The sequence below is a fragment of the Castor canadensis genome, chromosome 13, assembly GCF_047511655.1.
Source record: "Castor canadensis chromosome 13, mCasCan1.hap1v2, whole genome shotgun sequence".
In the NCBI taxonomy this organism is placed as follows: Eukaryota; Metazoa; Chordata; class Mammalia; order Rodentia; family Castoridae; genus Castor; species Castor canadensis.
Window position 1 is genome coordinate 36,384,459 of NC_133398.1, and position 21,796 is coordinate 36,406,254.

The window sequence follows — 21,796 nt, forward strand, 5'->3', positions numbered from 1 at the left end:
AAAGCAATTAATACAAGAGACAAAGTGTTTTTGCTAGTTGAGGTAAGGATAGCTACTGAATCTCCATTTCTTAAAAAACAATTCTCCCTTGAACAACAATAAAATCTTATGTCAATGGTACCACACAATTGTAACAGTCACGAGCCCTTTGTACTGCCCAAAGGACAGTGAAATTCTAAGTGCCAATACTGAATATTTGTAAACTAAATATCAAAGGTTCTATACTACATTGCCTCCTTAAGCCCTACTACTACTAGTAGGTAGTGAGAAGTTTTAAACTAGATCCACAAAAGATACACTCTAGGTAAACTAATTTTAAACTAAAAGATTAGAACTTATTAATAAACTAATTATACAAAGTCCATCATAAATGACAAATGCCTAGTAGAGCAAATTGTTTGAAACCACCAAAAGCAATCTTAATTCACTTTAGTTAACTGTATTAAAGTCCTTTTATTTATCATAAACACCCCATTTAAAATCAAGGCAGGGCTGGTGGAGTGGCTCAAGTGGTAGAGCACCTGCCTAGCAAGCATGAAGCCCAGAGTTCAAAGCAGCACTATAAAAAGTAAAAATAGTAATTCAGAAAATCAAGGCATGATAATAAATAAAACAGAAATAGAATCACACATAATACACTGTTTTGCAATTTGTGCATTTCATCTAATGTACTAGTAGCTTTATATTTCAGTATTTCAATGTAATTTTTTAAATGGTGGGATAAAACTCATGGATACATTATAAGGCATGCCAACTGTTGAATATTTGGAGTTTTAAATTTTCATTATTATAAAAAACTTTGTATCATCCCTAATACTGGGTATCATTTTTATTTATTACACATAATTATTCTATCACATATATTATAAAAAGATCTTTCCCAAATTGTGGTTTGTCATTTAATTGTGTTTTTGCTTTTTTTGAGCAGGGTTCTCACTATGTAGCCCAGGCTGGCTTTAATTTTGTTCAGAGCATGTTTGGATAAACAACAACAACAACTAAAACCAAAAAAACTTGGTAGTTAAATCTAATCTACAGGTAGCTCTCCTCCCCTATATTGGGTGTGAAGTCTTGATCAGAATTTCCTTTTATCATCTATGAAGAATGAGTTAGGATTTTTCAAGTTTTCTATTTCCTATGGTGAGTTTATTTAAGGTCATCTGCTTTCTTTTTTGATTTATTAATTCTTCATATGTCTAAAAGCCTGTTGGCTTATATGAATCTAGTCAGTATTGGGACCTGGGGTGGTACTGCTAAGGATTCTATAGGTCTCTGATAAATTCATACATAGAAAAGTTTAGGCACAATAATGTTTTGGGTTGTTTCTGGGGAACAGGGAAAGAGTTATAGTTACAGAGATCTACAAAGTAGGGATGTTTTATCCCACTGGAAGTTGTTACCTACTCCCAGGGTAGAGGTATAGCTCAGTGGTAGTGTATTTGCCTTGCATGCTGAAGACCCTGGGTTTGATCCCTGGCAATGTAAAAACAAAAAACAGAACAACCCTCCCCACCCTCCCAACACCAAAGCCAAAGACCATTCCTGTTGCTCCAGAGTCTAATAAATATATCAGGATAAAAGTCCCCAATAAGCATTTCTAAAGCAGGGAAGATAGTGGGAGCAAGAAGACAGGTTAGAGAGAAGGGTTTAATGTTGAGATAGTGCATAGCTTATTTCAGAATTGAGTCCGGCCTAAAAAGATCACAGGATAAAGGAAAAAAATAATAAAAGATTAGGGTAACAGTAGATGAACTGGAAAACTGAGTTACTGGACTAGGATGCAGCTCAGTGACAGAGTGCTTGCTTAGTAGGCACAAGGTGCCAGATGTGATTCCCAGTGCAAAACAAACAAACAAAACCACATCCCCCCCACCCCACACACAAAATAAAACAGAAAAATTTTTTTCTGAGTCATGTCTTCCTATATATCCAAAACTATCTGACTACAATGATTAGAGATCTTAGGATGTATGCTTTCCCATTAATATATGTAACTAAAAGGATATTCATTTTAGTATTATTTAACAAAGAGGCCAATTAGCTTAATATTTTACTGTCTAATTTACTTGAGTTTCTTGAACATCTGAATTACTATTTTTATTATTACTTCTATCAAGGAAACAATCAGCAGAAGTCTATGCAACAAACCACGATCACACACTGCTAAACTGAAACTGTATGAGATCTATAAAGTTCAGGGAGGCTGCAGTATTTAGCCTTATAGTGTTAATGAGAACTTGACTTCCTTAATTTCACAGCTCAGAATTTGTCTTTATTTTGAGAATCTAAAGGTAGAATTCAAGTTTACATAAACCTTTATAACTAAATCTAAAAAAAGGGCGAAGAGTAGGAGTTTGAAGCTTAACAAAATTCCTAGTGACCTTCTTCTGTATCAGACTCTGATGTCTTAGCAGATGTGACTGCAATGAAGAACAAATCCATACCTAAGTACCCTAATATTCTCAATGAAAAATTAAAGTTTATTTACCCTTTAATTTTGAAAGTGTATAAATCTGTACAGGAAGACTAAAAGGGGATGAGCTTTCCCTTCTTTGGTGGTAATTAAGGGTTTAGTGGAAGGGAACTATTTCTATCCTTTACAAATTTAATCCTAACACAGTTTCTATTAAAAAAACAAATCAAAACCAAAAAAACAAACCTGCTAGTAAGCTACTGGGTTCACTGCTAGTGACTAATTCTAAGCAATGAGGTACACAGTATAGGGAGAGTTGGGAGAATGGGGGAATTCTTTAGGTTAGAGATGATTAAAAAATGCAACCATTCAGTAGAATTTCAAAGAAGGGCTGGTTTCTTCTTCAAACTTTAAATGTGCTAAAATCATACATCTTTAGTTTAAAATGCAGAACTTATTTATATAAAGTTACATAACCACAAAAGTTTCAGATAGTCATTTATTAAGTGACTTGGGGAAACAGTTCCAATGAATTATTACTTCATGATTTGGGGATTTACAATCTGAACTTGAACAATGAGCACTTATGCAATTTTCACTAACATTATCATGAGTTTTATTCAAATCTATCAGGAGGATAGAAAGAAACATCTAAGCACGGATATCTACTTAACTTTCTTAGGGGTATTCTAGTCTCTCAGCTGAATAACCATATTATGAATCTGATAACTACCTCTAATGAAATGTATCAAACAATCCCAGCCATACCCCCTTGTTCCAACATTATGGTTAAATAACAAAATGTGAAAAGTGAGGGGAACAAAGTTTATCCAATGCAAGACTGATTTTTCTCTTTATTCCCAAGGGAAGTGTGATGCTCAGCTGTAAGCAGAACTCTGCATTCACCTAAGGTGCCTATCAATCTATTATAGTGATGTAATTCTCATATTTTCATTTTTTTTTTGAGTTCATGTTTTATTCTCAAAATTATCCCCTTACTTTCTTAGCATTTGAACTCTTATCCACCCAAATTATTTTGTGGCACTTTCAAAACAAGAAAACTGTTTTAAAGTGGGGAGGGGCAGTTACTACATTTTAATTTTTACTTATTTTTTCTCATCTTGAGATTTTCACTAAGTAGATCGTGACTTCAAATCAATTCAACAGGAAAATTAGTTTGTCCATGATTATCTGAATTATAAAAGGCTATCTAAATCTTAATCTTGTCTTTTCTTGAATTTGTCCTTTAACCCACTTAAAGATGACATAGTCTATTTCCCCTCATGGCTACAGATAAGATTTTTCCATATGAAAGCTGGTAATTTATAGGCTCAAAACACAGGATTGTAAAAATATCTATAGTACTCACTTAAAATGGAGATATTTAAGAAAGTTATTTCATAAAAATTAGATGGTTTTAAAAAATTAAGAGTTGATTACTAAAGATCATGGGAGAGAAAAAAGAAAAGGAATTTCCTTTGCCTTAGAAACTTCCTTTTACTTTGGTAAAACAAAGAATTCTGGTTTGTGGCAAGCCTGTTGAAACTTAATTTTAAATATAACTAGAAATGTCTACCTCTTATGGGTGGAGCTGAGATTATCTCAGCCTCTATGCTCATGTGTGTCACCAACCCTCAGAACATTCTGAGCAGGTGGTGGGTGGGATCTATCATTCTTAATTCATTCATTAAATAATTATTCAATAATCCTATTCAGCTGCTATCTGTGTGAGGCACTGTCTTAGAAGTTGAAAATAATGTGGTAAACACGTCTGAAAACAGACACGGAGCTTACATTCTAATTAGAATAGCTAGAAAAGTAAATTCAATGTAAGATATAAGTATAGGCAAAAAGCAGAAAGGACTGGGAAGGCTGAAGATGTGGAAATTTTCTATTTTAATTAGGTGCCACAAGGCCTAAAAAGAAGGGAACATTTTGACATAGAAAGATGAGGGAGTTAAGATATTGTGGAAAATTAGGGGAAGAGTGACAAAAGGTACAGATAAGAGCATGTTTTGTGTTTCAAGGAAAAGTGAGGCGACCAAGTAAGCAACAAGGATTACTACAGGAGTCAAAAAGCCAGGTCTTACTGGTGACTCTAAGGACCTTAGCCCCACTTAGTTTCTTCTTCTACTACTCAGAATACTGCCTGGCGTGTAGTAGGCAAGCACAAATTCTTGGTAAGTAAACAAATGTAGAAAGTTTTTTTGGATGGTGGAACACTGGACATGTTTAGAACTAATCACTATTACACATAGCAAAGTATTTATGAGCTATTGCTTAGCGTGGGGCTCTGTGTGCAAACTAAACTTCAGAATTCTCTGTACATTTATTTGTTTACTTAATTTTAGATAGTACTGGGTACTGAACACAGGGTCTTACTCATAAGCACTCAACCACCTGGGCGACATCATCAGTCCTTTTGCTTTTATTTTTTTTCTGATAGGATCTTGTACTTTTGCATTGGTTGGCTTCAGACTGCAACCCTCCTATTTCTACCTCCTGAGTTGCTGGTATTACGAATGTGAACCACAATGCCTGGCTTCGAACCATGATTCTCCTATCTCTGTCTCCCAAATAGCTAGGATTACAGCCTGAATTCTTTGTATATTTAAAAGCTACTGTCATGAAAAGAAAATCTAGGGCAGATTCAGAATTGTAATTCTTTCTACATTCTAGATTCTTGACATTGGAAAGCAATAATGGCATGGGCTAACTTAGGTTTTGGGCCATATTTCTATTCTTTACATTGTAAAACTGGAATTTCATCCAAATACTTTTTATACAAGTAATGAGCCAATGGGTTACTTCCAATATAGCAAGGATTTGAGTATGATTTATCAGGTTTTATTTTGCTTCCATCATTTTTCCATAGGATCTCCTGCTTGTACCCAGCTGACCTGAACTAAGATCCTCCTCTTTATACGTCTCAGGTAGCTGGGAATGTAGGGATGTGCTGACACCCTCAGCTATTGGTTGAGATAGTGTCTTGTGAACTTCTTGCCCAGTCTGGCCCAGAACAGCAATCTTCTCTATCTCTACCTCCTGAGCAGCTAGGATTACAGGCAGGAGCCATGGTGCCTGGAGGACTAATTAGTTGTTTTATTACAAGGGCACTGCCTTGTCTGAAGAGGGTCAGAGCCTAAGTCTACCTAAAAAAATTTATATTCACTGAATTTAACATGTATTAGAAGGCCAAATTAAGAAATCAAGTAAAATAGGTTAAGATTTAACTCATAATTGATTGTATAACCTTTTATAAGTAATTTTCAATTGCTCTGTACTACAGTTTCTTATTTCAAAAAACTGCTTATGATACTGTCTTTCCCCTTTCTGTTAGCAAATGCAATTAAGAACATATTTGCGGCTCTTTGGAACAACAGAGTAAAAACAAATGCCATGAAGTATAATTGCCAAACCACATATAATTTTCGAAATTATAATTGACAACTTAATAAAGAAAGCAATAATAGAGAACTAAGACAACACTTTTGATTTATCTCTTTTAAGACTTGGTAAATATTGAAAAATAAGTTTAAAGTACTTTGGAATAAAATGACAATTCCTATTTTTATACTTAGTTTTGAGAATCACATTCAACTTAATTGATCATATTCTACCTCAGTAGTGGTCTAAGAAACACAGATTAAGCACAATCGGGTATCATTTTCTCTTTATGTGATTAGCCAAAAATCTAAAGATTATAATGGTTAGCATTGAGGAGGGTAGTGTTCATTTCTCTAGACACTGCTAAATGGATATATTAATATAATTTTTTGAAAGAGCAATTTGAAAATACTTAAAAAAATTTTTTTTGGCAGCACAGGGGCTTGAACTCAGGGTCTCGAACTCAGGGTCTCATGCTTGCCAGGCAAGCACTCTACCACTTGAGCTACTCTGCCAGCCTGCAATTTGAAAATACCTGTCCAAACAAAAATGGGCATATTTTTCAATTTTACAATTCCATTTATAGTCTGATCCTATCATAACATTCTTACATACAGGAAGATACATGCAATCACATTTACAAAACATGTTTACTGTACCATGGTTCAAAAACTATGGTTATTAACCTAAATATAAATTTATTGATAGAATTACAATTAATAATTATATGATTTACATTAGAAAACACGTACACCAAATACTCATTATCTTAAGTTGTTTTAATTTGAAATTCATTTCAGTGAAAGCCCTATTAATATTTTGAGGTAAGAGGTAAACTTCAATATAAACAAAATTAGAAAAATGTTTGTGCTTTTCAAACCAAGTCTTTGAGAAGTACCTATTAAAGGAAAAAGATTTTCATGAATTTTCAGAGTAAATAAGCAATGCTTGAAAAAACAAAGTGAGAGCTAAACCTTTCATAAATGTCCCTTAAACCAATTAGTATTGGCACCTTGGTATAAGTACAAAAAATGACTATGCACTGATTAGCTGTTAATGCAAAAAAACATATGCTACTATGCAGGAAGGGATGCAATTAAGAGCTAAAATGACAGATCCTTAATGAGACATTCATTAGAAGTTAGAAGTAAAATGAATGTAAAAAAGTGTACATTCTATCCATATCAAATCTGTATCTATTCACTTCAACAGTCCTGTTGTGACTAGAAATGGCCCCTCAGTCTATAAACATCCACACTACAATGCAAATAATGTCCAATATAACATTTTTAATGTGCTGCAAGTAACTGAAATGACCTCTAAATTACTTTTGTTTTTATTTTTAATTTTTTGAGATAGGGTCTTGCTATGTAGCCTACACTGGCCTTGAACTTGAGATCCTCCCACCTAAGTGCTGGGATTACATTGTGTCAACATGCCTGGCTTGCTTTTACTTTTTAAATCTAAAAAAAGAGCTAATAAGCATATTTAAAGTATTGTGTGGCTTGTCCTTCTTGTCTAAGACTATTTTACTTACCAGCAAGGACAAGTCACTCTATACTTTAAATATGCTTGTTTTGTCAGCTCTCTCTCTCTCTCTCTCTTTTTTTAAATCTATGTGAGGACTGCTTTGATGTTGCCATCAACAAGTAACATCAAAACAGTCTTCACATAGGTATTTACAAAAAACTGCTAAAAGTACATGTATTCTCATTTAAACGTGCACATATGTGTACATAAATTTTACATGTTATTTGTTGCATACCTCTTTAATATCAACCTTGACATGACAAGCAAATCAGCATTTGCTGATGCTGCCTCAACAATTCAGCAGCATCACCATCCTAAGATTTACAGCTCTGCTTTTTCACACGTTCAGTGGGGGGATATGACTATCATTTTATTCAAAGTAAGTGTTCTTTAGGTAAGTTGACTGATAGTTACAAAGTGGCACATTGTCCCCAAACCCTGACAAATTAGTTATATGGCAGATACTTACATCAGCATAGTGGCCTATCATATCACATCGATCACATTGTTTTCTCCAGGAAGATCTTTCAAGACATCTGTGAGTAGAAGACATGGGCAAAAAACAGTCTAAGCAAAAGCGGGCTGGACAGGCATATTGGAGGTGTCCTCTCTCAGAGCAGAGGCAGCAAGGTCGGACTTTCTATGAAGCAAACAGAAGATATCGTTAGCAAAACACTTCAGTCTCAAATTTGGAAGATGAACATTTCCTTTTCTATATAATCCTATACAAAGTTATTTTGAGACCCAATAAAGTTCCAATCTTGAACTCAACTGTAAAATTAAACAAAATGTCTGAATTCAAAGCATTAACATAAGCTATGTATTTGTTGTGGTTGCCACAAAGGCTTAGTCTGAATGTACTATCAGCGGGTATTTATTTCTTTTGTCTCATCTTATATGACTATTCACAAAACAAAGGTGACTAAGATGAGAGGATGATAATGGCATCTGGAACCTAAGTCATAAGAGAACAGATACAGGACAGGCTGTGTTTTTTGGGAAGCAAACGCAAAGAAGAAACATGAACTTTAAAAGACACGTCATTTGGAAGAGAGAATTAAGTAGGAAGTGGAAGGAATGTGTGTCTAGGGTTAATATATGTCAGAGAATAACTAAGAGCTTTAATTCTGTGTTGTTCCAAAAGTAGATATACTTACTTAATGTAATTAACATCAATAAACATTTATAAATGACTATAATTATAATTATCCCACAATGAAACAAGCAGTGCCATACTGTAGGAGGTTTAGAAGTGAAAGGGTCTCAAGAATCACTGTATTGAGTCTTCTCACTTTACAGACGAGAAAAGTGAGGCATGGAGCATGAAATGATCTGCCTAAGGTCACACAAGTAGTAATGGGAAGCTGGACCTGATTCCAAGTTTTTCTGATGTTTATTATTCTTTCTCCATGCCAGGCTCACAAGCTACATGAAATCTAACATACATTTATAAAAAAGATTTGAATTCTATGGTTATAGGGATTCCAAACCTGGGATTTTCATTTTACCAACGTGGAGAGAAGCATTTCATGTTTCACGTACTTGTGGTAAGGGGCAGTTTTTTGACAAATGTCCACATTTGCCACAGTTTCTACAGGTGACGTTTTTGTTGGTTGAATAGTATCGGCGGGCCCATCTTCCAGGTGATCTGTTATTACCTATCCTGGCCTAAGAGTGGAAAAAAATTGACAAGTAAAAAAATCATCTCACTCTATTTAATAAAAACCTTCTACTCTTCTGTTTTTAAGCTATCAACCTCAAACTTTAAGTTAGTCCCAATACAATGAAAAGGCAAGTAAATTAAACAGTTAGATAATGTTTAATTTCAAATCCAACAGAGAATTTCAGGCTCTTTCATTTTCTTAAAAACCAAAAGAAAGTCACAAAAGGGGGTAGCATAAAGATAGTTTTACTCTTTTTATACTTGTTCACATGATTCCCACTCTTCTATCTCCTATTAGTGTTCAGGTCTAACAGGGTTACTGATTCAGACATTGTGTCATCACCCAGAGTCAAACACAGTAAGTGCAGTCTTCTATATCTAAATGCCCACCATATATTTTTGAATGAGAGAGAGCACGAGATTATTGTAACTGTCTATAAAACTGGATTATAATTTCTAAAAGGGAGTAAGATAATTTTCTGTTACTGGATATAGTAATCCAATTCTAGCTCTTTTCTAGCAAAATTCTAATACCTGCAAGGGAATATAAGCAAAGCATATCATATGGATATCTAAATTCCCAAGCATGCTTTTATCTTGTTTGGTAGAATTTCATCTTTAAAGCTCAACACTTGGTAGGCTAAGGCAGGAAAGGCTTCATCATTTACTTGTTATTCTGCTGAAAGGGCTAAGTAACTATCTCTAATTTAGTTATGTCTTAAAATTTCTACCAAGTTATAAAATTACTCTCTTTTTTAGCATCTAATAATTGACAAAGACAAACACCTGCAACATCCTAAATATAGACTAACCATTTCCTTACACTGAAGAAGCAGTCATTTCCGGTGCTGATCTTTTAGTGGAACCAGGCCATATGGCTAATAGGACTCAGCAAGGCAGAGAAGAAACAGAATAGGAAAGGGGACGAAATCATTATGGCTATTAATCAGCCAAATTTGTACTAAAATCAAACTTTATCTTCTAAGCCATCCAGACCACTTCTATTTAAAGTTTTATTACTTTCCCAAAGGTATTGCAATGAAACAAAGAGAATCTATGAATCAAAGGAAAGTATCAATTTATTATTCAGAATTTTAAGTAAAATTTGATTTTACCTCAATATCTTTGTCACTGATGAACCAATTTACATCATGTTCTCCTACAAAACAAAACAAAAAAATACTTTAAATACCTGAAACTCTTATGCAACTCTTAAATATTGTTATTTATGGTGCTGAGGATCAGACTCAGACCCATGGCCTTGTGCATGCTAGGTAACCACTCTACTGCTGAGCTATATCCTACCTTAAAACTCTTAACTTCCTTATTAGTTGTGTAGCCAACAAATAGTTAACCTCTCTGAGCCTCGTTTTCCACACCTGTGAAATGGAGCTAATAGTATTTTCCCTGTCCACCAAAAAAGTCCTATGAGAATCAAATGATATGTGAAAATGTTTTGAAAGAAATTAAATTATATCCCCCCTCCCCAAAAAAAGAGTGAAGGAACCAAACACGCAACAGCAGACACAGAAAAAAAAAAAAGTACTATCTGCACTTCCTTATCTGGCCAAAGCAGAGCTTTACTGAGAGGCAGGTGTCATAACACATCCACTGGCTCTAAGTTTCCTGCTCCTGGGCACTGGAACACTCTTTCCCCTGCCAGCCCCATTAAAAAAAGTATAAACAAGTGTTTGCAGAATCTTCTGTCCTTTTGTCTTCCTAGGTACCTCCTTTTAAAAGTTGGAATATACATCTTTACCACTATAGATCTCTAAACTCTTCAGCAAGTGCTCGCTGCAGTGTGAAAAACCTGCATCTTTTCTCCCGTTATTCTGTCCCTTGTCAGTTAACTCATGCATTCCTAATTCAGACCTAAGTTGGACACAGCATCCATGAACGGTGTCCACTACTTTTTCATTTAAGGTAACTTTCATTTTAACATTTTAAAAAACTGGACTTAGAACACTAGTTTATTATTAGTGTTAGTAATTTTATAGTGTACTTTATAACATAAAAAAAATAGTGAAATAAATGAGCAAAAAAAGAAGGTCAAACATCCAGAAACCATCTAGAAATAAAACTATAAAACCTACATGAGGGAAAAAAACCACTTTTCTGTACTGCTGTCTTCTGTTTGCACCGCCCCTTTACAAGCCTGCAACCAGCTGCTACTTCTTGGGTCCTTCCATGGCCAAGGAGGAAAGGTCCTATGACTTACACAGATGCTAAGTTGTCAACAAAGGACTGAAAGAGTTTTTTCCTCTCCCTCCCCACCCCAAAGCAAAGTTAAGATTTTCTCTTCCCTCCTACCTTACTACTTTCCTCTATCTGAAAAATACAAATGAAGCCTGACTCATTTCTTTGAAAGGAATTTTGAAGAGACATGAAGTAATCTCCATTTGCCCAGGCCTACCAGGAGTTAAGTGTCTAGAAATACATTTTAAAATAAAATACTTTTACCAAGAAAACTATGAGGCTGCTTTACAAAAAGGCCAATCCATAGGAAAGCAGAGATGCTGTGCTGATTATTTTCTTTGTGAAATTTGGAGGCTGCATCATGTGCTGAGAGTATAGAATACATTAAACAACAGTAGTTTCTATTCTTCCTTTACCACCATTTGATTATTCTTTCATTCAAAAGATCCAGGTAAACAGCATGCTTTACTGTAACATTTAAACCTGCTTTTTATATCTCAATGTCCTTCATTATTAAAATTCAAAATGGCCACTTGAAGAAATCATTTTAATTACAAAACTGACTTAATACTGCTCTTAAAAATGAATACAAAGGCAACAAAATGCAAAATAGCAACTGTGACTACTCCCAACCCCTTGTATGTATACCCATGAATACAGAATAGTGAAAAGGGGTCTGAAAGGAGATGGATTACATTTAGCTGTTTTTGAGATTCTGTGGAATTCAACAATATTCTAGTTTATATACTAACTACTCAAAAAGTCATACAGGAAAAAATTCATCAACAGGTTTCAATTATAGATAGACATAATTAGGAACAAATAAGCCAACTCTTGGCCCTTCCCATGTTCCAAATTGTGGCTTGATCCTGGTAATGACAGCTTCTTCTTTTTATTTTATTTATTTATTTCTGGTATAGTGCTGGGCATTGAACTCAGGGCCCTATGCTTAGTAGGCAAGTGTTACCACTTAAGCCACATTCCTAGTCATTTTTGATTTTTAGACAGGGTCTTACTTGGGGGTGGCCTTGGCCTCAGACTGAGATCCTCCTACCTTCACCTCCTGAGCAACTGGGATTATAGGCATGCACCACCATGAGTGGCCTAACCTTCCTTTTTTATTTATCCCTTTCATGTCTAAACTCTAAACCACAACCTAAGAGAAGCCTTGTGTAGGAAAATTCATTAGAACTTCTACCCATATTCAATTCTCTACTTCATTAAATTCTGGGTATGGGACTTGGTAGAAATGTGGCTTCTAGTCTTAACTCTGCCTCTAATTTGGGTGTGTGGTATGGTGTTGGGCAGGCTACTTATCCTCTCTGGATCTATATAGTAATGGATTGGGTGAAATGACATCCATGGTACCTTCCACCACTAAATTTTTGTGATTTTCTTTCATTGCTGGAATCAAATACATTGTCAATCCTATTTACCTAAATGTTCCAGTCCATGGCAATCAGCACACAGGGCCTTGCCTTAAATACAACTTCCCATAGGGCACAGGGGCACTCATTTTCCATGTATCTACCATCCAATACTACGGAGTATAAAATAGGACTGTCAGAAGTGTAAAATTAAGACTGTCTAAGGATGCATATAATAAATTCTTAGCTGCTTTATAGTCTTTGATTTGGTGAAATATGGCATGGTGAAATATGACTTCAGAATTGTGACCAAAGATATAGTTAATAATTCTTTCTTTACACTGAACTCAGTTTAACAAACACCTACCAAAAGATTTTAATGAGCAATGGGCTAGAGGGTAAACAAAGAAGAACAGAGCTTATAATCTAATAGAAGACAAGGAAACAAATGAAGGGAGAAGCAAGGAGTAAGAGAAAGGCTATGGTAAATTTAGATTAAATAATATCTAAATTTAAAAGGGAGAAAGGGAAAAAAAGTCACAGAAGGCTGGGGCACAGAGGAAACTACTGAGGCATAATTTACATATAATAAAACGTACCCATGTTAAAATACAGGTATGATGCATTTTGACAAATGTGTACACTTGTGTAGCCACTCAAACATAGAACATTTCTATTACCCCAAATGTTACAATGTGTATATCTGCAATCAATTCCTAGACCCCAGGAAACCACTGATTCACTTTTTGTCGCAATACATGCCTGTTCTAAGACCTTACTTAAGGTACCATTTTATTTGACTTCTTTCACTGAGTATTTTTGAGATTCATCCATACTGTTGTCGTTCCTTTTTTTTAATTGCAGAGCAAAATTCTATTTCGTGGATATAACAATTTGTTTAGTTTTTTACTAATAGAGTTTTTGACAATTATAAATAAATAAAATATCTAAGATCAGGATTGTTGGGTATTGCAAGCATATCTTTATCTCAACCATTTTAAGAAACGGGCAAACTTTTCTGAAATGGATGTGCCATTTTATGTTCTAATCTACAATGAATGAGGATTCCAGCAGTTTGGTAATCTCTAATACATGGAACTGTCAATGTTTTAAATGTAGCCTTAGAATAGATATGAAGTAATTTTACAGTGGATTTTAATGGACATTTTTCTGAGGATGAATTATACTGATCATCTTTTCATTTATTTGATACTCGTATCTCTTCTTTTTAAAACTATCTGTTCAAATTTGTTGCCTATTTTAAAAATTAGTTGTTCTTTCCCTTTTTTACTTGGGTATTTTTTAATTAAATGCTAAGAGTTCTTTATAAATTCTGGATATAAGTCTTTTATCAGACATGTGATTTGCAAATACTTTCTTCCCAGCTGTGACATGCCTTTTCATTTATTTTAAATTATAACTCAAAGAACACAAGTTTTAAATTTTAATGAAGTCAAATTGACAACTTTTTCTTTTATAGTTTACATTTTTTGTCTAAAGATATCTGTCTATGCATGGTTACAAACATTCTCTGTTTCCTTCTACAAATTTTAGTTTTAGCTTTTTTTTTTTTAATTATTGTGCTGGATGGGTGTATATTGTGGCATTTACAAAGTTCTTACAATATATCGAATATATCATACTTGAGTTCACCCCCTCCATAATTCTCTTTTATCTCCCCTCCCCACAGTCTGAAATAGTTTCAGCAGATATAGTTTTAGCTTTTTTATATTTAGGTCTATTACCCATTTTTTCCCATTATGCACAGACAGTTGTTCCAGCACCATTTGTTAAGTTAAATGATTATCCATTTTCTTCTTTTAGCAACTTTCCTGAAATCAGCTGACTATGCACATGTGGGTCAGTTTCTAGAAGTACCACTGAGCTATATGTCTACCGTTATATGGTATTATAAGTGATTATTAAAAATACTGATATCATGCAGTATAAGGCTACTACTGACTGCTCTGTTGTTTTACAAGATTACTTTGCCTATTTTAGGCAAGTACATAAACTGAAGAATAAACATGCCAATTTCTAAAAAAAAAAGAAAAAAAAAAGTCTGCTAGGTACCAATGGCTTATGCTTTCAATCCTAGCTACTCAGGAGGTGGCGATGGGGAAGATCATGGTTAAGGCCAGACTAGACAAAAGGCACTTGAAACCTCATGACAATCTATAGCTGGGTGTAGTGGCACATACCTGTCACCCTAGCTTCTACAGGAAGCATAAATAGGAGGACTGAAGTCCAGGTCAGTCTGGACAAAAAGCAGGACCCTATTTCAAAAATAACCAGAGTAATCGGCCTGTGATCCTAGCTACTCAGGAGGCACACAACAGGAGGTCATGGTTCAAAGCCAGCCCAAGGCAAAAAGGTCACAAAACCCAATCTTGAAAAAGCTAATACAAAACAGGGCTGGCTCAAGTGGTAGAGCACCTGTATAGCAAGTGTGAGGCCCTGAGTTCAAACCCAGTACCCCAGAAAATATAAACTGTAAAAGAAAAAGTCTTCAATTCAACTTTGCTAAAAAAAAGAAAAAGAAAACCCCAAAACAAACAAACAAACAGCAAAAGAACTGTAGACATGGCTCAAGTTGCAGAGTCCCTTCCTAGCAAGAGCAAAGTCCCGAGTTTAAACCCCAGTACCAAAATACATACATACATACATACCATACATACATACATAAAGCAAGCCTGCTGGGATTCTGAGTGGTACTGAACTGAATTTACAGATCAGGTGGAAAAGATGTTTTAACAGTCTGAATGTTCCAACAAAAGAAGATGAAATATCTGTTCATTTATTTTTGTCTTCTTTCATTTTTCATGGCAATGCTTTATCAACAATTTAGTTATAATACAATTGATTTCTTTTTACTTACCTCCCATTACACAATTTGCTAAATTCACCTAGTTTTGGAAATTTTTTTGGTATGTGTCTGTCAATTTTCTACCTACATGTTCATATCACCTATAACTAAAGTCAGTTTTACTTCTTCCTTTCCAATTTGTTTGTCTTTTATTTCTTTTTCTTATTTCATGGCATTATACAAGATCTCCAGTATGATACTGAATGTAAATGGGAACGGCAGATAATCTGTGTGTGGTCCCAATCTTGGTAGAAAAAATATATCCAGTCTTTCACAACTGAAGATGTTTGCCATGGATTTTTCACAGCAGGTTAAGGAAATTTCTTTCTATTCCTAATTTGCTAGTTTTTAATATGAATGGGTAGTAAATTTCATCTAATGCCTTTTCTGTACTGATTGAGATGGTATCATGGTTCTTCTCTCTTTCATTCTGTTAATAAGGTGAGTAACAGTGGTTCATTTTCAAGTTTTAAATCAACTTTGTATTTTAGGCTTAACTACACTTGGTTAAGATGTAGTATCTTTAAAAAGTATTTTGCAGGATTCAATTTCCTGGTATCTTATTAAGAATTTTGTACCTGTGTTCATTAGGGATGTTGATTCCATTTTCTCTTAATGTTTGTATGGTTTTGATAGTGGGAAGAAAACTGGTATGCATCTGCATTCCATAAGGTGAATAACTAGATTAGCACTTTTTGCGTTGTTTTTAAAAGTTCTCAGTCTGCCTACATTCTGATATGTTGGAGATACTAGTTATTGGAGATCATTCCTTTGCTGAAGGAGCAGCTACGCTTATTTACAGAGCTGCTTATCATCACCTCTTAGGACAATTTGAGAGAAGGTAGAAGCTAGTCAAAGAATACAGAAGGACTCAATAATTCAGCATACCTAGTTGTGGTGCTAGAGATGTCTTCTAAAGAAGCCAGAGATGCCTTACATTTTCTAGATATCCTAATTAGTCACAACAAAAATTGTAAAATTCATTAAGTTTCATCAAAAGGTATAAATCTATGATTTTTTAACATAACAATAGGCTTGAATATTCACGAAGTTATTATTGTTACAACTGCTAGTTATCTGAGAATGCAAATGCAACTTTCTATGAAGTTAATGTTTTTATTTAACATAGGTCAAGTTAATTGGCAACAAACCTTTTCTGAATATTTTTCATGTAAAAAACACTACTGAAACAGAAAGATGACTTAGGGTATTACCTTCAAGAAATTTACCATATTGTAGCATTAGTGTGTGCTGTCTTTGGGCTAAAGAACCTAGAAAGTATTTTTTTGTTAAGTAAATGACCATGATAATTGACTTTTTAAAAATATAAGGATGAGGGATGGAGGCGTGGCTCAAACAGTAGAGGGTCTGCCTAGCCAATATGAAACTGTGAGGTTAAACCCCAGTATAGCCAAAAAACGAGATGATTTAATTAACATCAAGTTTAAATTTTTTTTTTAAACAAACAAACCCCTGTTCCATAATGTACCCCAGGCTAAGCCTGAATTCTTAATCCTCCAGCCTCAGCTAAAACAGTGAAATGGTCAAGAAAACAAAGCTGAAAAAAGGTCATGAATAACTCTCCTACCAGATAACTTGAGGTTAAACTTGGGGCAGTTACAGTAATAAAGTAACAGCATAAAACTTATTTCCTGCCCTCCCTTTTTACATTCCTAATAACTTAAAACTAAAAGGTTCTGCAATTACCACTTGTAATGCTTTTCTAACTTTGTGCTTGTTCTTGTTATTCCCTCGATTTCCAACATTATCACTGTCATCGGCTAGTTTTCCACCGGGCCCAATCCCATCTCCACGATTATAAATTCTGAATATCTGTTAAGACTTAATGGTCAAAGCTGATAATGAAAATATGCAGTACTTTTCTCACTTTTCCTATGTAAATCATTTATAGTTCTCTTGGGTGATATAACAGAATGCCTTTCTAGTTCTTGCCTTCCTTTGAACTCCCTTCTCTCATTAATTAACTTGGTATGCTCTGTTCCTTGCCATTCTCCTCATTCTACATTCTTTCTCCCAGTTTATGTCATATATGTCCATAATGGGAACTATGGAATTTGTTTCTCTAGGCCAGGTCTTTTCTTAAGTTCCAGAGCTATGGGACATCTGAAATGGACATCCCACAGGCAATTCAAACTCATAATCACTAAAACTGAATTATTTGTTTTCTCTTCATTCCTTAAGTCTTAAAAACAAAACAAACAAACCCACCTAATTATCTTCCTTGTATTGCCTGCCTTAATGATTTGCATTATATTTTGTTTATCAAATCAGAAACTTCAAGTTGTTCCTTTCAATTTTCATATATTTTCATCAAATCCTATAAATTCCCTATCCAAAATAGTCTCAATGCCATTAGTTTAGCCCAGGGTAACTTAATTTCTCAAGCAGGTGATTAAAATAACATCTGACTGTCTCTATTATCACAAAGCAGAAATATGAATACATTCTTTCTGAACAGTTCTTTGCTGCCTATAGGGCAAATGTGAAACAGTATGCCATACAATGTTTTTCATGATTTAGTCTTTACCTAGTTCTCGTTTCACCTTCCTCATCCCAATGTTCCAGTTATGACTAATAATTTCCCCCCTGCCCTGCTACTCTCTGCAGCAATGTCTAAATTGTATTCTCTGGACCCCTGAATCCACTCCCTATTCACTCACCTGGTATCATGACTTGGCCTTCAAATTCCCAACCACCTCCAGTAAAGTCTTACATGTTACTTCTTCAAAAGCAGAGATTAACACTTACAACTTCATAACACCCTAGACTTTAACTATGTTATTTCTATTTTTGTATCTTTCAAACATCAAAGCATGATTGTTTGATTAACAGAGTTACTAATGTCTAATTAATGAATGAAATAATATTTCTATCTCTTTTTGATTTCCCTCTGGTAGAAGTATCTTCTCTCTCAATTATAGTTCAAAAGTACCTTATACATATTTTTTAGGCTAGTGGGCACTTATAAAAGGGTATATTAATAAATACTCATACTCAGGAGATAGACATTGGAGGATTATGGTTTGAGGCAGCCCAAGGAAATAGTTTGCAAGATCCCATCTCAACCAAGAGTTGGGTATGGCAGCCTGGGCCTGTCATTCCAGCTATTGTGGGAAGCATAAATAGGAGCATGGTTCAGGCTGGCCTGGGCATTAAGGTGAGACCCTATTTGAAAAATAACTAAAGCAAAAGAGGCTGGGGGTGTGGCTGAAGTGGTAGAGCACCTGCCTAGCAAGCACAAGGCCAAGAAGACCCCAGTATGGCAAACTGTTTTTTGGTTTTTTAAAAATTTCCTTCTCTATACCAAAACTCTCTACAGACTTGAGACTATTATCTATATTTTTATCAGCCATGTATCTTTCATTTTTTGAAATTCAAAAAAAGAAAAAACATAATCCTATGTATATGTGCATTCTTCTGAAGTGGGGCACATAAGCCCAACAGATAATTTAGATGATTATCATTGGATATTCAGCAAGACAGTTTTCTACTGTTATGAAAAAATTAGAATTTTGTAGTATACAACTTAAAGAACTAAGAAGAACTTTTAAAACAAAGTCACCTCTACTGAATAATAAATCATGGCAGACACACACAGGGTCTACATAAAATGTAAGGTAACTCTACACATTTATATATAATTATGCCTGTACCTAAAAGTGTCTATAGATTAAACATCAAAGACAAAGCTGCCACATATTTATGCCATATCCTTTCCTGAGCTAACTCTACTATACCACATTCCCCTCTGGGATTCTCTCACTTCTAATAAGCAACTGAACCAGCCAAAAATGAAGTTACTATTCCCAACTTCATCAGCAGCATCTGTTATTTTAACGGAAACTTTTGAAAATATACACAATGCCACATTCAAATCCCGTGAGAGTTATGCCACTTTATTCACTTGCATTCTTCTCAAACTGCTCTTCTTTTCTGTCCTTTTTTTCCCCTCATATTTATAGTTTTTGATTATAACACTGGGCACAAACCCTTTTAGTAACTACAATTTAGTACTATAAAACTGGCAATAATTTAAATAAAAATTTAACAGAAGAACTTCAAAGTACCAAAATATTCATTTTATTTTAAATCGTATTAAATATAACAGAAACAACTTACATTTTAAAAATATGTGTAAAAGATAAATGGAGATTTGACTTTTCTTTTTTTAGAGGTAGAGGAGGAAGAAGAAAGAGGAAATAAATACAGGTGCTTAGCACAGGGTTATGAAGCACTCTTGCAAAGTTATCAATAATATAAAAGCCTTTGTCGTTCCCTCAAGTGAAAGAGACAGACATAGTTATCTCTCATGCTCCATTCCTTATGCTCCAAGGATTCCATGAACAAGTCACTTCATTAAGAAATCCTGATTTTAAAATTCCTTGTTTAAAAATTTAAGCCAGGTGTGATGACTCAACACTGTAATCCTAGCTATTTGGGAGGCAGAGACTGGGAGGATCCCGGTGAAACTTCAACAGACCCCATTTCAAAGAATTACAACTGAGGGTAGTGTGCCTATATTCCAGCTGCATGAGAAGCATAAGTAGGAGAATCATATAAAGTAGGAGAATCATATAAAGTAGGAGGACCGGGGTCTAGGCCAGCCTGGTCATAAATGCGAGAACCTATCTGAGAAATAACCAAAGCAAAAAGGGCTGGGCTCATGGTTCCAGTGGTACAGTGCCTGCCTGGTGCTGTTTCACTTCTATACAATATTTTAATATAACATTGTAACTTTTCTGAAGGTAATAGTAGTGTAGTTGTTTCATTTATTTGGCCTGAAAAATCTCCTTAGTACCATGCCAGCTATCAGCACTGCATCTGTGCAAAAGGCCATGTTTTAGTCTTATCTGCAGTGTCTTTTCATTTTATGCATGATGCATTACACTAGGGCAAAGTTTTCACCATTAGTCATCTGGGTCCAATGGGCCCTTTTATAAGTCATATCATAAAAAATTTATAGAATAAAACAATAAATGAAAACCAGTTTTATCAGAAATTGGTTTGTGACATATCTCAGTGGCAGAGTTGAGTACTTGCTTGATGTGCACAAGGCCCTGGATTCTATCCTAGCACCTCATTAAAAGAAAAAACAAATAAAAGGAAATGAAAAGAATTAAGAATTTAAACACAACAAAACTAAAAAAATTAATCTATATAGTCTTATTTTGAAGCTAAGTATCATTGAAATGGGCAACATCCCACAATACAACTGCTAATCAATTGTCATATGGACTTTGATCATATCCATTTTACAAATACTATCAAGAGATTTCAAATATATCCCTTCTTTGCTGCACAACTATAAAACATTTTCACTTTTAGATTAATAAACAGCAATCAGAACAATCCAAAATTATTTTTAATCTTTGCACATTCCATTTTCTTCTAATTATCCTTGCAAATATAACTGCCTTCAGCACTTGTGCACTTGATACAACCATATCAATCAAATTTTGGTGCGCAAATGTAATGAAATATGAAACAATACAGCTACATATCCTTTGTATCAAAGCATGATGGTACAGATTCTTGTCATAATTATTGTGTGATGAACTGTGTGTTGAATGACTAACTAGGTAAGAGTACTCCCACTTTCATTTCCTACTTAGAAATATATTATTCACTCATCAGTTCTTGAGTTTGAGAAAATCATGCTTTTAAAATTACTTACCAGATCAATTCATGCCATCATTAAGAGTACAGATATTATTACCTGTCTCTTTGAATTCAGATTCTGATTCATCTAATGACTGAGAAAATATCTTTTGCTAAGTTTTCTTTTTGCCATTTTGTGTGGAAATATAATATTCCAAATTCTTAACTTTGTTCAATGAAAGCAAGAAAAGTTTATAAAGACAGGGTTTCCAGACATCCTTTTATACATTCTTGAAAAACCATGCAATATTTCGGGCAACACAGTAAGAAAACTGATTACAAAAGCGACAACTTCACAACTATGTCAACCTTGTATGTAGGCAATTTCATCATTCATCTGTTTTGTTACCATTTTTTTTGTTTTGTTTTTAAGCATAGCTGGAAATAATGGGTAAGTACTGATGAAATTATTCTTAGGATGATGATAGCTGGGTACCAGTGGCTCACACCTATAATGATAGCTACTCAGGAGGCAGAGATGAGAAGGTTTGTGGTTTGAAGCAAGCCCAGGAAAATAGTTCGTGAGACCCTATCTCGAAAAATAACTCATCACAAAAAAGGGTTGGTGGAGTGGCTCAAGGTGTAGGCCTGGAGTTCAAACCCCAGTACCACAAAAAAGAAAAAAAAAAAAAGATGATGAAATATTAAAATGTTTTAAAAATGGCAAAATATTCCCCCAATCTCATGATGTATCT

General features: G+C 34.6%; 1 protein-coding gene across 2 annotated transcripts in view; it reads right to left on the reverse strand.

Moving 5' to 3' along the window:
* Positions 1 to 21,796, reverse strand: part of Zcchc7 (zinc finger CCHC-type containing 7) — a 220,823-nt gene that overhangs the window by 35,346 nt on the left and 163,681 nt on the right. For both annotated transcript variants that reach the window (XM_020158174.2, XM_020158175.2), the window contains exons 3-5: positions 10,109 to 10,152; positions 8,873 to 8,998; positions 7,800 to 7,970 (exon numbers count right to left, since the gene is read on the reverse strand). In XM_020158174.2, coding sequence (XP_020013763.1) covers positions 7,800 to 7,970; positions 8,873 to 8,998; positions 10,109 to 10,152 — 341 coding nt within the window. The remainder of the gene's footprint in view (positions 1 to 7,799; positions 7,971 to 8,872; positions 8,999 to 10,108; positions 10,153 to 21,796) is intronic.